At 38.6% G+C, this 15435-nt stretch overlaps 1 protein-coding gene across 8 annotated transcripts in view; it reads left to right on the forward strand.

The window, feature by feature from the left end:
- Positions 1 to 15435, forward strand: part of clasp1a (cytoplasmic linker associated protein 1a) — a 303132-nt gene that overhangs the window by 97927 nt on the left and 189770 nt on the right. For all 8 annotated transcript variants that reach the window (XM_072579859.1, XM_072579862.1, XM_072579864.1 and 5 more), the window contains exon 8: positions 4545 to 4615. In XM_072579859.1, the coding sequence (XP_072435960.1) occupies positions 4545 to 4615 (71 nt within the window). The remainder of the gene's footprint in view (positions 1 to 4544; positions 4616 to 15435) is intronic.

Consider the following 15435-nt stretch of genomic DNA (forward strand, 5'->3'; position numbering starts at 1 on the left):
GGGCATGGGCATCTCTGGCCAGCATTTATTGCCTGTTCCTGCTTGTCCTTGAGTGGGTTATGGTGAACTGCTACAGTCCATAATGCCCTTAGGGAGGTAATTCCAGGATTTTGACTCAGTGACAGTGAAGGATTGGCAGTGTATTTCCAAGTTGGGATGATGAGAGGCTTGAGAGGGGAACCGATAGGTGTTGGTGCTGCCCTTGTATTTCAACATTCAGGTGGTCGTGGTTTGGAAGGTGCTGTATGAGGATCTTTGGTGACTTTCTGCAGTGTATCTTGTAGGTAGTCTGCTTTCTATCCTACTATCTCTTGACCTCAAATTCACAGTACCGCTGATGTTCTATCTGACTTCGTGTGGATTATCTGAATCTAAATAAATGAACATGCTGAACCGATGCTAGTTGCACTTAGCTGGATTCTGACTGTTTTTCATGTTCCATTGAACCACAAAGCAGTGCATGTGAATTTGCAAGTAATGTTAATATTAATTTTCTATTAATTAGTTGCTCAAATTTGTGACATATTGATTATTTCTTGTTGTGCTTTCTGTTGAGGATTTATTTGTGGGACCGTTTAATAAAACCAAAAAAATGCTTGAAACACTTAGCAAGTCTCAGTGTCAGTGGAGTGAAAGTCATCAATATGAAATATTGACTGTACTTTCTCGCTGACTTCTTGTCAGACTCCGTGAGTGTTGCACGCATTTTCTGTTATACTATTTGTGATAAATTGCAGTAGTTCATTCATACCTGCTTAGAGTTTATATTAATCCAGAAAAAGAATGCAGACTTAGAATTCAGAGCAACTCATTGCTTGTCTTTGACAGATAATCTGAATTATGAAGCTGTGCTGTTGATATTCCATGTAGACTTTGTGTCTTGATGGGGAATGTTGAGTTGCAGCTGTAGCAGCTCTTGGATTCCTGAAATCAATATAGAGGTCGACAATATATGCTGACAGCTCTTATTTGTTGCTCCCAGCTATGGTCTTAAAAGGACTTGACAGCCTTTCATTTCTGCATGTTTGTAAATGCCAGATTGTGGTGTAAACTGAACAACTGTCAATCAATTCTGTTTAGTTATACTGAGTCCAAAAGCAAGTACAGATTGGCAAACAAATTTACAATATTTAATTATTGAATGAGTAGGCTGAGCAAGGCAAAACTGCAAAGCTGACCAGTGGAGCAGCAAGATAAACAATATGTTTACAATATATAGGAATGCTAAAATTATGTTCTCACCCTATGTTCTAAGTTCTATCTCATAGCTCAGTCTGATTTCACATTCAAAAAACCTCACGCTTGAATGAGGGAGGCAAATTAAAAATTAAAACATTTATCTGGTTAAGGCTAATTAACATTCAAGGTGTGCATAAAGATTTGTAGCTCTGCCGGTTGTCGTATTGTGGGTATGTTCATTGAGCTGGGAAGTTGATTTGCAGACGTTTCATCCCCCATCTATGTGTCATCTTCAGTGCTTTGGAGCTTCCTCTGAAGCGCTGCTGTACTGTGTCTTTGGAATTTATTTGGTTGCATTCCTGCTGCTCCCAGTTGTCAGTTCTGGTTGTTTGTTTTAGACCTTGACCCAATATACGGGCCATATGTGCTTGTTGGTAGAGTCCGTGGATGAGTTCCGTGCTTCTTGAAATTCTCTGGCTGTCCTCTGTTTAGCTTGTCCGATGATTGTTCTGTTGTCCTCGTTGAGTTTGTAATCCTTTTCATCTGTGTGTGTGGCTAGTAGGGAGCTGATTGTGGTGTTTAGTGGATAGTTGGTGATCGTGGACGTGGATTGCTAGTTGTCTGCTTGTTTGTCCTATGTAGTGATGCATTCAGTTTTTGCATGGAATCTTGTAAATTATGTTTGTCTTGCACATAATGGATATTGAGTTTTTTGTCCTGGTGAGTTCTTGTCTGAGCATGGATTTCAGTTTTTAAAGATAGATTAGATTACTTACAGTGTGGAAACAGGCCCTTCAGCCCAACAAGTCCACACTGACCCGCCGAAGCGCACCCCACCCAGGCCCATTCCCCTACATTTACTCTTTCACCTAACACTACGGACAAATTAGCATGGCCAATTCACCTAACCTGCACATTTTTGGACTGTGGGAGGAAACCCACGCAGACACAGGGAGAATGTGCAAACTTCACACAGAGTTTCCTGAGGCAGGAATTGAACCCAGGTCTCTGGCGCTGTGAGGCAACAGTGCTAACCACTGTGCCGCCCACGGTTTATGGGCTGTCATGAATCTGTGTGGTCAGAGAAGCTTGGTTGTCAGTTCTGAGACATTATATCCATCATTTGCAAGATTAATGTAATTTACAAGACGCACTAGGAGAAAGTGAGGACTGCAGATGCTGGAGATCAGAGCTGAAAAATGTGTTGCTGGAAAAGCACAGCAGGTCAGGCAGCATTGAAGGAGCAGGAGAATTGACGTTTCGGGCATAAGCCCTTCTTTAGGAAGGGCTTATGCCCGAAATGTTGATTCTCCTGCTCCTTGGATGCTGCCTGACCTGCTGCGCTTTTCCTGTAATTTACAAGACTCCATGCAAAGCTCGATAGGACAAACTGGCAGACAAGTAGCAATCAGCATCCACGATCATCAACTAGCCACTAAACACCACGATCAGCTGTCCCTAGTAGCCACGTACACAGATGACAAGGACCGTAAATTTGACTGGGACAACACAGTGGTCATAGAGCAAGCCAAACAGAGAATTTCTAGAAGCATGGCACTTATTCACAGACTCCATCAACAAGCACATAGGTCTAGACCCAATATACCAGCCACTACAACAAAGAACCGGAAGCAGCAGAAGTGGAACCAAATAAATTCCAGAAGAGACAATACAGCAGCGCTTCAGAGGACATTCCAAAGCACTGAAGATCATACCCATTCAGGGGACGAAACATCTGCAAATCAACTTCCCAGCTTGGAGAACATGTCCACAACTATGTTAATTATTTTATCTCTATTTCCTTGCCCTGACTTCATAAACTATTCTGTTTATATGCCATGCTAAGAACTTAATGTTACTATATTTTAAAGTAAAATATCACCGCTTTTGGACGTTGGATAATGGAATACTGTGTGGACCTCTTGAGGTCAGCGAGTGGTAGCACATGTCGATATGTCTGCATTCCAGTCGGCATGAATGAGCCATCCTAGCAACCATCTAGCTTAAAGAGGATATTGTTCACAACGTACTTTTCTGCTTGTCATTATTGTGTCTGCAAATTTAGCTACCACACCCTCACTTCTCCCATCTAATTCATTGATGTGAATTGTAAAACTTTGAGGGTGCACCTCAGATTGTGACAGGGCTCCACTCATCACATGATGGCGATCAAAGAAAGACCCACTTGTTCATACTCCAGTTTCCACAAGCCAATCAACCTTTTATTGAATTGAATTTATTGTCAAGTGTACCAAGGCACAGTGAAAAGCTTTGTATTGTGAACAATACAGGCAGTTCACAGAGTTAAATAGCAGAGATAGTAAATAATAGGTAATCAGCGGCAAAAAAAACACAGGTACAGGCGAATGTTAAGAGTCTGAGAGTCCATTCAGGCTAATATGTTATCCTTTCCACCATGATCTTCTGCTTTCAGAATCCCTTTTATGTGACACTTTGTTAATTGCCTTCTGGAAAATACAGTACATCAACTTTGCGAGATACTCCTCAAAAGAAGTCTAATAAATTGATTACACTTATTGGCCATGCTAAAATTACCCCATAGTGTGCAGGTTAGCTAGGTTAGCCATGCAGGATTATTGGAGGACTCTGGGTTGGATGCTGCTCGGAGGGTTGGTGCAAATTTGATGGGTGGACTGTGCTATTTCTACTCTCTAGGGGTTTTCTGATTCCAGGTAAACTGTTACAATCCATCCTTAAAGTTACAACTGGAAAATACAGGATACTTGGGAAGAGACAGCATGGCTTGGTGAAGTGGAAATGTTTTTCTAACATTCTTGCCTAGAATCATAGAATCCCTACACTGTAGAAAGAGGGCACTCACTCCATCAAGTCTGCACCAACCCTCTGAGGAGCATCCAATTCAGAGCCCGTCAATAACCCTGCATGGCTAACTTACCTAACCTGCACACTATGGGGCAATTTTTAGCATTGCCAATCCACCTCACCTACACATGTTTGAATGGTGGGAGGAAACCCACGCAGACAAGGAAAACTGGAAAAAACTTCCAGGCAAGGTTGGAATTGAACCTGTGTCCCTGGTGCTGTGAACAGCAATGCGAACAATGTTCCACCATGCTGCCCACAAGCTTGTTGTTTTCTCCCTTCCTGTCCATGAATGACAGGATTATATTTTCTACTTTCCAGTCTGGTGGAGCTACTACTTTGAAACTTAGCAACTACTATTCATGATTAAGTTCTTGTGGTTTCCATACTTAGTAAATTCAAGTATTTTGATAATTTGTTCAAAAGTGCTCTTTAAGTATGTAAAATAAATGCTTACAGATTTTGAACATTTATCTTCTGTTTTATATGTTTACAATGTGCTATTTATTTTCTTTATCCAGGTTGAATGTAATTTTTGCAAAATTTGATGAGGTTCAGAAATCTGGAAATATGATTCTGTCTTCAGCAGCTGGTGAGTTAACTGGACTGTTATTTTAATGCTGTCTTTGAAATTGGGACATTAAAGACCATGATGAACTTCCAGATGACACTTGCAATCATCTGATGTTGTATTACTGGTGGAAGCCATTCTGAATTCAAACTCGCAGACTTGTGTTTAATTATTGGTAGAAGCATTTGACAAGTGCCTATTTGATTGGATGGGTTGTGGCTGAATCTAATTTTGTATTTTTGGGCAATGTTCTTTTTAAATTGAGAGGCAGTGTGGAAAGAAAAAGTATACTACTTTTTGATTTAAAAAGGCTGCTTTTTCTTTCTGAATGATTATTGGATAATGTCACGTTGTTAGACTTTTGAATAGTATCTCTGTAGTGTTTTATTTTCCTACACTAACATTGTTCATGCACTACATGTATTAAATGCTTGAAGTCATGTCCTTCTGTTGTCCTATCACAGCATTTTTTTTTCTTAGTCTTGTACATAACAGAGCAAATATGATATCTAAATTAGATTAAATTCCCTACAGTATGGGAACAGGCCCTTTGGCCAAACAAGTCCACAATGACCCTATGAGAGTAACCTACCCAGACCCATTCCCCTACCCAACATTTACATCTGACCAATGCACCTAACATTATGGGCAATTTAGCATGGCCAGGTCACCTGACCAATTGTCTGTTTAGGTCCTTCAGGTAATAACCCATCAATGTGGCTTGTTGTCAAATGTCTTTGTTCAAGGTGCTTTGCAGAAACATTAGGACATTTGCTACTTTAAAACATTGCCAAACAAATGCAAGTTATTGTTGTGAAGATTAACATTCCCCACTATCCTTATAGTGACTGTGTGAAAAGATTTCTTTTAAGTGTATGGCCATTTACATTATGTTTTTGCTGGCTGTGCAGATGCTGTGCGACTAGGCAGCTCAGAGAAAACATTGAGTCGTGATACCGTCAGGACATGCAAGGATGGCCTACAAATGTCATTTCACAGGCATCACCAAATGCTGAAGAAATTCTAAAAATGTCTCCTCTTTTAGGGGCAGCACAGTGGCTTAGTGGTTAGCACTACTGCCTCACAGTACCAGGGACCTGGGTTTGATTCCCTCCTAGGGCAACACTCTGTGTGGAGTTTACACATTCTCGCCATGTCTGTGTGTGTTTCCTCCCACACCCTCTGGGTGCTCCTATTTCCTCCCACAATCCAAAGATGTGCAGGTCAGGTGAACTGGTGGAGGCTAGTACAATTACGACATTTAAAAGACATTTGGATGGATATATGAATAGGAAGGGTTTAGAGGAATAGGGACTAGATTTATATAGGACATCTGGTCTGAATGGACAAGTTGGACTGAAGGGTTAGTTTCCATGCTGTATATCTCTGACTCTACAAAAGCAAGAGTGGATAGAAATTGGGAACAAAGTTGATTTAAGCTTTCTGGTTCGATGCAAGAGTCGGCAGTACCTTTAGATACAGTGATCAGTTCACCAAAAAGAGTTGAGGGTGGAAACAGTAGAACTGAAACAAAGCAAAGAGAAAGTAAGGGCTGCAAGTGTTGGAGAGTCGTTGGAAAGTGTGGTACTAGAAAAAGCTCCGAGCAGCAGGAGAGTCGGCATTTCAGGCGTAAGCCTTTCGTCATATTTCTAATGAAAGGTCAACTCTCCTGCTCCTAGGATGCTGACTGACCTGCTGTGCTTTTTCCAGTGCCACTTTTCGACCATGTATCTCCTGAAAAGGCAGGCTCATTCAGGAAACATATGAGTTCCTGATGCAATACCCCTTGTTTTGGAGTCACGCAAATGTGTGGAGTAATTGGAACTGATGTTTAAGGTAAAACCAGGTTTAGCCAGGCAGAAAAAGAGTGCTGATAGTTGGGGTCTCATTGCATCCCAGTGTGAGAATGATGAGGTAAACTGGTGATTGATGACACTGTAAACAAACTGGATGTCCATAGTGGATTGGAGATTTTTAGGAAGTGGAAACCACAAACTTAAATTTAATTAATTGATGTAGATTAGAAGATGTTGCAGATGACACAAAGGTTGGAGGTGTTGTTGATAGTTTCGAGGGCTATTGCAGGTTGCAGCACGACATAGACAGGATGCAGAGCTGGGCTGAGAAATGGCAGATGGAGCTCAACCTGGATAAATGCGAAGTGATACATTTTGGAAGGTCGAACGCGCATGCTGAATGTAGGATTAAAGACAGGATTCTAGGTAGTGTGGAGGAACAGAGGGACTGGGGTGTGCAGGTACATAGATCCCTCAAAATTGCCACCCAAGTGGATAGGGTTGTTAAGAAAGCATATGGTGTTTTGGCTTTCATTAACAGGGGGATTGAGTTGAAGAGGCGCGAGGTTTTTCTACAGCTCTACAAGTCCCTGGTGAGACCACACTTGGAATATTGTGTCCAGTTCTGGTCGCCCTACTATAGGAAAGATACAGAGGCTTTGGAGAGCGTGCAAAGAAGGTTTACCAGAATGCTGCCTGGACTGGGGGGCTTGCCTTATGAAGAAAGTTTGAAAAATCTCGGACTTTTCTCTCTGGAGAGAAGGAGGAAGAGAGGTGACCTGATCGAGGTATACAATATAATGACAGGAATAGCGGACTAGATAGCCAGAGACTCTTCCCCAGGGCAGGATTGACAGGTACGAGGGGGTCATAGTTTGAAAATATTAGGGGTAAGGTATAGATTAGATTAGATTACTTAGTGTGGAAACGGGCCCTTCGGCCCAACAAGTCCACACCGACCTGCCGAAGCACAACCCATCCAGACCCATTCCCCTACATTTACCCCTTCACCTAACACTACGGGCACTTTAGCACGGCCAATTCACCTAAACTGCATATTTTTGGACTGTGGGAGGAAACTGGAGCACCCGGAGGAAACCCACGCAGACACAGGGAGAATGTGCAAATCCAACACTGTCAGTCGCTGGGTCTCTAGCGCTGTGAGGCAGCAGTGCTAACCACTGTGCCACCGTGCCGCTGTATAGAGTAGAAGTCATAGGTAGGCTCTTTACGCAGAGAGTTGTGATAATGCGTTGCCAGCGGTGGTGGTGGAAGCAGAGTCATTAGGGACATTTAAGTGACTGCTGGGCAGGCACATGGAGAGTAGTGAGTTGAGGGGTGTGTAGGTTAAGTTATTATATTTTACATTAGGATTAAACCTTGGCACAACATTGTGGGCCAAGGGGCCTGTTCTGTGCTGTACTTTTCTATGTTGCCGGAGCGAAAATCTAGCCTGGATCAGAAGAAGCATATTATAGGGACCTCACTTCCAGTTTTCTCTTTACTTTTCTCAGTTTTTCTTCCCTTTTTTTTGTTTTTCTCTTTTAATGTTAGTGGGAAGAATAGCCATCAGTTGCTGCACTCTGTCGTTGAAATTTCTGGGAAAATGCAGCCCCATATTCTACCACTCATGCTTCCTTCCATCTTCCCACTATCATCTTTCCTTCTAGCACCATTCAAATTTATTGCTATCCCTATCTCTTCCCTTTTTGAACTATTCACTGAACTCTATCCTCAAATTCACTTGTTCCATTGTACGGTTTGCCCCGCCTTTTCTCATGTCTGCTGTCTGCACGTGTGCAAGAGCTCATGTGACTCTCTCCCATGTGAGTATTCACACACCCTGTATTCTGAATGGAGCAAATGTTTTCCTTAACCGTAATTTATTTCTCTTCCACCTTTCAGCCTCCTGTTTGCTCCATTTATTTATTTTCAAAAAATTCAGTTAGTTGTGAAGTTGAACAAATAAACATCAAATTGTCTCTTGCTTTCACACGGTGCCTCTTTAAAAATTCAGTATGTAAGCTCAAAAGTGACCTTTTGAAATTGACCCAACTGTTATTCAAATCATCGAGCCACACAACTGAACATATACTGTTAAAAGCTGAAGAAAGTAAGCTTGTTTCATACAGCTGATTTCTACTATTTGTATCCTGAGAACTAACATACACTGCCAAGATGTCGTTAACCAAATATACCTACAGCATCCAAGATCTGGCCTGCATATCAAATGCAAATAATTTTTGCTTTGGATATGCTGAGTTCATTCAAGTTAAAACCTCACTAAAGGCATTAAAATAATCCAAGTCAAGTGATGGATAACTTTGTTTAAATTTTTGTCTTATTTGGATATTGGAGACATTGCAACTGCTGAGGAAAAAGTGACAGAAGAAAAACATGAGTAATATGTAAGGTAAAAGTCACCTTGTTGGCAGATTATTAAATTGCAGGGTGATAGATTTCATTTATGCAAACATGTTATAAATCTGGACTCAGAAATTTTATATCTGGACTAAGGAAGTTTTAATGATGACAACTGACAGATGCAAAATCAGATATTTTAGTAGGAAATTGAATTGACATCGAGGTTTTGTTTAACATATAAGTTATACTTGACTTCTATAAGAAGTGAAACTAACATATAGAAACTGTGTATAATAGAAATTAAATCTATCAGTATAAATAAATTTGGGTAGCTATAAAGTGTTCTAATGTTGATTGTGTAACTTAAGGGCATTTAAATGATCCAGCCTGATGTTATAAAAGTGCCGTAAACACTGTAAGGTTTCAGAGAATGAAGAATTTCATCTTGATGCGGTTCACGTTTTGAGATGTGATGTCTTCTTGTATTGAAATTTTTTTTTGTGACTACGGGAATCAGAATTTTGAAGAGATGTTTTCATGGATGAAAATCCTCATTGTTTGGTTACTGTCATATTGGGCATTAAAATGTTTTTGAGCTAAGATGTAAACTGGAGTCTATGCACTTCTTCATTATAAAACAAATGACAAGTAGTCCAATTTTGCTTCCATTAATTGCTGGCTTCTTGCAATAAGGAGCTTGAGCTGAGAGTTTTGAATTTAAATTTGAGGTTGCTGAGTGGAATTATATTTTTGAATCATTGCTTTCGGTTAATTATGCAGGTGTTTTGTTTTAAACACCCAAAAGAGATATTCTATTTCGAGAGTGCAAGTGTTTGCAATTGGAGATCATCTAGTGTCTCCATTCAGATATTTCCTCTCTGGTGATATGTAATTTATGTTCAATCTTTTGTGCTGGTTTGCAGTGACTCATGGCAACATGCTATGAAACAAGCATACCTGTCAATCAGTGTAAATGAATTTAGAAATTTCATTCAGATGCACTAGAAGAGACTCTAGATATTTGAGTTTGTATGAAAAATAATACTGTTTATTTCAGTGCTCCCAATCTTCATGTTGGGGAAAAGGATTGCTTTTTGAAAAAATGTTGTACAGCGTACATTTTCTGGGCCAACCCAGTTCTCCACATTTTGTTCTATTATAAACCATCAAGTGAAGGAAATATTGAGAGCCGGGTTAATTTGAAGGTTGGGCTTTCACTATAAATGTTGTCCCTTGTTTGAAAAGAAACTGGTGTCTTTAGCATTGATGTTGATTGATAGTTGGTGTCTGTTTGACTGGGGAGGGTTTGATTGAATTTTACCCTGTTGACACTAAATCCTCTGACTTCAGAGCTAACACTGAGCACTGTATTGTGTAGACTGGTGTTAGATATGACTACTGGTGAAGGTAAGATTCAAACTGAAATTTACCAGTGATAATTGATATGCGTAAGTTTAGTATTTGAAAGAATCAACAGACATGTCAAGTAAAACGAAGAAAAAAGATGCTGAGTACAGTTTGTAACAAAAAAAAATTCAATTTTTGACAATACTCATATTGGTTAACATGTGATAGTTGGCCTTTACAGTTAACAGAAGAAATTATTTATCCTTTTCTGTTGACTGAATTCATGAGTTATTTTTCTACATAAGAAATGTACATCATTCTGTTGGGAGCTGGTTTTTAAAACAAGATAACTCAACAAATCATGACTAACGCATAACTGCTTCAAAATACAAGTATCAGATGTCGGTTGTTTATTTAATTTGGTGTATTTATTGTGATAAATATTGGCTAATTTTGTTCTGACTGCTTTTAATAGCTTGTAGGATTCTGGGGGGCGGGGGGGGAGCAGTTTTAACATAATTCTGCTAAATTTCCATTTAATTCCTTTTGACTTCAGAAAGTTTCCATTCTAATGTATTGTTTGTCTCCAGCAATAAATACTTGTAGGTTATAAATTTAGTTGATTATCCCTTTAAAGTATTTCTAAAACAAACTTTGAGATGTTAATTCATGGGGACAATTTAATAAGTTATTGATAGTCTGTTGAATTTTGTAGAGGCCATCTCCTTAATAATTAGAATGATTAAGCTCCTTTCTACATTTTTGTACATTTAGAGAGCATATCTTCGTTGAGGAATCATTCATTTGTGAGTTTGTCGAATTTGTTTACTTTGCAAGACATTAAGTACATTGGATCTGCTATCTTGTTGGACTTGACTTGATAGATTACTTTGTAACTTGTTGAGATTGTATACATAGTGAGAATAACGCTATTAACTTGATAGCTACTTTGCGTCAGCTGTTTCCAGTATCTTGTGTGTGAATATTAAGTTCAATTTGTGCATTGTTCCCAGGCATTGGTCTGATTTTTAAAAAATGTTTGAAAGTTATTCACAAAATTTATTTTCGTTGTTCTTTGAATGCAAGAGTTGCATGTTGACTTCATTTAAAGGAATTTACTGTTAATTTAAGTTTTTGGTTTTTTTTGAATGGTTATTTCTTTCATCTCTATGTCGGGAATAAGATCCTGTGGAGAAGATAAAATGAGGATTAAAATTAAGACCTTTTCCTGCTCTCTTGGCTATCACTTGCAGTCACGTCCTCATCTGGGAGGGTTGAGGTCAGCAGTTTTAATGTACTTATTGAGCTGATATTTAATACAACAGCAGCAGGCTCAGATTTGACTCCTGCTGTCTGTGAAATTGCCATCTGTTTTATTTATTGATGTCAGAGAGCAACACCATTCAACATTATGGTTGCCTGCTTTTCTAAACTATACCAGCCTCCACATTTCAACAAACATGGTTTAAATTTCTACTCCTGTATGGTTGTCTCTAACTCTGGTGTCCCCTAAGGATCTATTCTTGGAAATCTTCTATTTCTCATTTTCACACTGCTCCTTGATCATATCATCTGAAAGCACTGCATCAGTTTTCATGAGTAGGCTGTTGGCATCTTGTTTTATTTCAACTCCATCTCTCTCAGACTGATCTGTCCTTGTTGGAATTTTTTGATTACTTTTCTGATATTTGGTACTAGATGAGTTGAAATTTCCTTCAATTAAATATTGCAAGCACCAAAAATGTTTTTTGGTCTACACACTTAAACTCCTTACATTCCATCCCTCTTTCTGACAAGTATGAATGATGTTTTGGTGTTTTATTTGACTTTGAGATGAGCTTCAAATATAGGTCTGTGGCACCTAAGGCCACTGCTTTCACCCCTGTAGTATTACTTGACTTTACCTTAATTTTGCTTTATCTGTTGAGATGCTCATTTGTGCATTTGCTAACTCATTACTTGACTATTCAAGTGCTCTATTCACTGGTGTGTCTCACTGTACCCAAAACTGTCTTAAATTTCACCATGTCCCATGCCTAATTTACCCATGTGCTTTCTGATCTACATTGGTCTAAGAACATATTGATTTAAAATCCTCATCTTTGTTTTCAAATTCTCCTTTGACCTCGCATTCTCTCCACGACCACTTTGTAATCTCCTCTAGCCCACAATCCTCCAAGATACCAAAAAAGTGTTACACTGTGAAATGTCTTGGTATGTTTCATATTGAAGGAGCTACGCAAATACAAGTTATTTATCTTTTCAGCTATAAACTTTATTTCCATTTTCTCCTGTTTGGATCATTCTGAATACAGGTTCAAAAAAATCTATGAAGTCATAATTCCAGAGGCTGTTCAAGTCAATTATTGCTTTTGTAAAAAATATCAGACTCAAATGTAATTCAGTAATTGGATGTGTTTCTGTAAGGCCTGGATGTAAAGTTACAGCATGAAGCAATATTGTGTAAGCAAGATATGCAATCATTAGTTTAATAAAAATCTGTATCGTAAGATATACTGTGGTGTTTAAATGCTGTAAACAAACTCGACAATACTCCTGGAAATGTATACTTTACATGATTGTAATCGCTAGATTATTTGTAAATTGAACCTATTTATTATATTCTTATTTTGATCTCCTGAAGGAAAGGGAGAGCCCAATTTGCAGTTCTTTAGAGATTTAATTTTTCTGTTTTGACTTGTTTTCTCATAAGCTTCTGTGTGGCTCATAAGTTATTAATGCATGTCATAAATTCAAAATGAAAATCGTAAAATAGTAAAACAGCACAAGTGGTCTTCATTTGGCTTATCAAGTTTGTACTGCCTGACATGACTCAGCAATTATACCCATTCCCCTATTTTTTCCAATAACTTTGTTTTTTCTTTCTATACAAGTATATATCCAATTTCTCTTTGAAAGCTACTACTGCGTTCACCTCTTTCAAACAGTATACTTCATATCATAACAGCTTGCTGTGTGACTTTATTGCTCATACTGCCCAAGTCTTCGAGTCAGTATGAATATTGGTATAGAGAGATGATTGAATTTGCGTATTATTTCCTTGGTTGTCGCTGAATGCAGAAGTTGGCCATATTCTCTCTCTCTCTCACTCGTAAAATTATTGATTCAGTGTCTTTTAGCTGTAGTATTCTGCAGTGACAGTGAGAATAATGACTTTAGTTTGAAAGCGTATGACTTTTAAAATTTATAGTTGTGGTAATGAAGCTACTTGAAACCTGTTCTATGCTGCAACAATGCAGTATTAAATTGATCTTGTGGTAGTAATGTACATATTTTCACTCCTTAGTGTTAAATATTCTTTTCATGCAATAAGCGAAATTTCTTTAAAAAAACACCAAATGTGTCCAAAACTGGCAGTTCACTATTTTGCATGATCCAACCATGAGATCAGACTGGTCTTGAAATAAAGCTCTACCTCTGCAAGGAAACAAATTGTTTAATTTTTAGTACAATTTGCAGAAATTTCTTAATGAAATTTACAAAGCAGCTAGATTTTGAGGAATCTTAGTTTCACTGTTTTCTTTTAGTCAAATAATAATCCTTGAGCCATTTTATTTTTCCCTAAAATATAACCTTTAGTGCAAAATTGACCTTGTAATTTATCATCCATAACCGGTGTGACATTGAAGCATCTAATTTTGGTTTCACTTTATGAAGTGCTGACATCAGAAACTGTATGATCGAAGAAAATGTGGTGGGATGAGGAATTATTAAGTTTGCAGATGACATGAAGATTGGCTGGATGGTTGATGGTGAGGAAGAAGTTCATGGTTTAAGGAGAGTGTAGACTGGCCAAATGGGCATATCAGTGGTAGATGGAATTTCATATTGGAAAATGTTGGAAAATTAAACAAGGGTATATTCAATGACTTGACTAACTGTGCTTTCTCCTGACAGATGCTGTCAGATCTGAGTTTCTTCAGTAATTTCTGTTTTTGTCTTTACCAGAATGTTGTCTGGCATGGAGCAGATTACTTAAGAAGAGAGGCCAGATAAGCTCAGGTTGTTTTCTGGGGTGCTAAGAGAGGCTAATGTTGTTTAAAATTACGAGGGGTGTGCACAGAGTGGAGGGAAAGCTGCTGTTCCCCTTAGTTGAAGAATCAATGACAAGGGTCCATAATTTTAAGGTGAAAGGCAGGATTTGTGGATGGGACTTGAGTAAAACATTTTTTCATCCAGAGGGTGGTGAAAATCTGCAATTCACAGCCTCTGAGCATAGTTGAGGCCTAGATATCAGAACCTTTTTAAAAAGCACTTGGGATGAGCACATGTCCCACAGACTTGAATGTGCTGAAAACTGGGACTGGTGTAATTGAGAGTAGCATTTGTCTCTGCACTGTATGATTCTGCAAATGACATAGAATAAGCCATTGGTGACCAAGTGACTCAATCTACTTCATGTATTGACTGAAGAAAATTCCCCCATTACATAGCTGAAGTCAGGCAAGGCAAGAAAGAGCAGAAGTGACTAACCAAAATAACAACTTGTGTCTTCTGACTTGTCAGCAAAGATTATACAGTTGGTAAATTATTTCACTGTCCATGTGTTCTTGAACTTGAATCATTTTTATTTTAGTTCATGTTGTGAGTGTTTTCAGCAACAATTTATATTTTCTTTTTATTTGATTTGTTTCCATATATAAAAATTGGAAGTCGCATATTTGCGAAATACTTTGGGTACTCTAAATAATGGCACAAAGGGAAAACAATGCTCTTTTTCAGAAAAGCTACGACCTCACAGGGACATGCTTTCTGCAACAATGTTTCCCATTTTGGTTCAATAATGGCTGGGTGTTAACCTATACATAGATCAGGCATCTCCTCCGTTTGATTCTGCCTAAGTTGCAGCCAGCTCAGTGACAATGTTGCCAAATATGGAACTAGTATTTCCAGGGCTGGGTCAGTAAAAGTTTTATCCATAAAAGTCAGCCATGGTTTCAATTTTTGATCATTAATGGCATCTGGAAGACTCATGTTTTGTGATGAAAATTCAGTTCAGGTTCAACTAAAATGCCTTCAGTGTATATATATAAATATTGGCATTAATGACAGTTGGTTAAGACCATGATGCTGGCTCATGTAAATTGCACGAGCTGCACAGTCAAGAAAGTCAATTTTAAAAACAAAATTGCTTCCAACTTGATGATTCCTTAACAATGTATAATGCAGCAGGAAGTAGGCAAGTGCCCAGTTTATGCCAAATATGTCTCAAAACCGCAACACACCATCGTTGGGAATGTAATAGAGTGGATTCCATGAAATCATTTCATACAAGATACTGCGATGTTTCCATTTGGGGGAAAAAAAACACTT

The sequence above is a fragment of the Chiloscyllium punctatum genome, chromosome 10 (genome assembly GCF_047496795.1).
Source record: "Chiloscyllium punctatum isolate Juve2018m chromosome 10, sChiPun1.3, whole genome shotgun sequence".
Taxonomy (NCBI): domain Eukaryota; kingdom Metazoa; phylum Chordata; class Chondrichthyes; order Orectolobiformes; family Hemiscylliidae; genus Chiloscyllium; species Chiloscyllium punctatum.